General features: G+C 49.6%; 1 protein-coding gene across 2 annotated transcripts in view; it reads left to right on the top strand.

Annotated features, from left to right (window-relative positions):
• The window catches only part of Atp1a4 (ATPase Na+/K+ transporting subunit alpha 4), a 40,887-nt gene that overhangs the window by 20,858 nt on the left and 18,828 nt on the right, over nt 1-1,201 (top strand). For both annotated transcript variants that reach the window (XM_031389968.1, XM_031389974.1), the window contains exons 12-13: nt 314-503; nt 635-807. In XM_031389968.1, coding sequence (XP_031245828.1) covers nt 314-503; nt 635-807 — 363 coding nt within the window. The remainder of the gene's footprint in view (nt 1-313; nt 504-634; nt 808-1,201) is intronic.

Genomic DNA, 1,201 nt, shown 5'->3' with positions numbered 1-1,201 from the left:
GGGAAAAAAAAAAAAAAAAAAAAGACATGGATACTGGCTCTAGAACACTGGGCCTCAAGTTCATGTGAGCCATCCAGTCAGCAAAGAGTCAGGGAGAAAGAGAACTCTGTGCCCTCAGAGAACTTCTGAGGGGATGATACATAGATTCCTGTGCAAACGAAGGGGCTGGGCCCAGCCTTGAGTCTTCACTGGCCTGTTGGAGCGTGGGTAGTGGGTATGAAACCAGTTCCGGTCTCTTAACCTTCAAACCTTCCCCAAGATGTTTGCCCCCTTCTGTCCCATCTGGTTCTATCACTACATCTCCTCTCCCTAGATGTCCATCCACCTTCTGGAAGATAACCCTGAAGCCCACGTGCTGCTAATGAAAGGTGCCCCAGAGAGAATCTTGGAGTTTTGCTCCAGTTTCCTGCTGAATGGGCAGGAATACCCTATGGACGAGGAAATGAAGACAGACTTCCAGAATGCCTACTTAGAACTGGGAGGTCTAGGCGAGCGTGTGCTGGGTGAGTCATGGAGAGAGAGGGCTTTGAAAGAATGCCATCAGGATGACTATTTGTAGGGTGGACAGTTCAGGGTGTTGGGGTTGTGTCGGGGGACACCTTGGGTGACAGCTGGACCCCTCGACTCTCTGCAGGGTTCTGCTTCTTGAACTTGCCTAGCAACTTCTCTAAGGGGTTCCAGTTTAATACTGAAGAATTAAATTTTCCCATGGAAAATCTGTGTTTCGCGGGCCTCATCTCTATGATTGATCCTCCTCGAACCGCTGTGCCTGATGCGGTGGGCAAGTGTCGAAGCGCAGGGATCAAGGTAAATTCCCACCTCCCCCGAAGCCCTCCACTCGTCCCAGGTTGAAGGAACAAGTAGAACGCTCAGTCTAGAGTAGGTGCCCAATACTCTTGGCCTAATTGATGGCTGCCTCCTTGAGCTTACGGTGTCTACTCTTCGGAGATGTCAAACAGGAAGTTTCTTCCAGACGCCTATCTTGAATTGAGTGTTAAAGTCCCCAGGGAAGCTTGAAAAGTCAGCTGTCTAAACTATGCTCCAGACCTCAGGATGAGTCTTCAGCAGCAGTCCCTCAGAAGTTTCTGGAAATTCTAATGAGCATACATGTTTGAAACCACCATCGAGCACAATGCTTCAACCAATGTCTGAATGACCTCCTTTCTGTTTCTGCCTCTCTGTCTCTGTCTCTCCCCCTCCC

The sequence above is a fragment of the Mastomys coucha genome, unplaced genomic scaffold (genome assembly GCF_008632895.1).
Source record: "Mastomys coucha isolate ucsf_1 unplaced genomic scaffold, UCSF_Mcou_1 pScaffold1, whole genome shotgun sequence".
Classification (NCBI taxonomy): domain Eukaryota; kingdom Metazoa; phylum Chordata; class Mammalia; order Rodentia; family Muridae; genus Mastomys; species Mastomys coucha.
The sequence above is the reverse complement of the archived record's forward strand: the minus strand, read 5'-3'. Positions and strand labels throughout refer to the sequence as shown.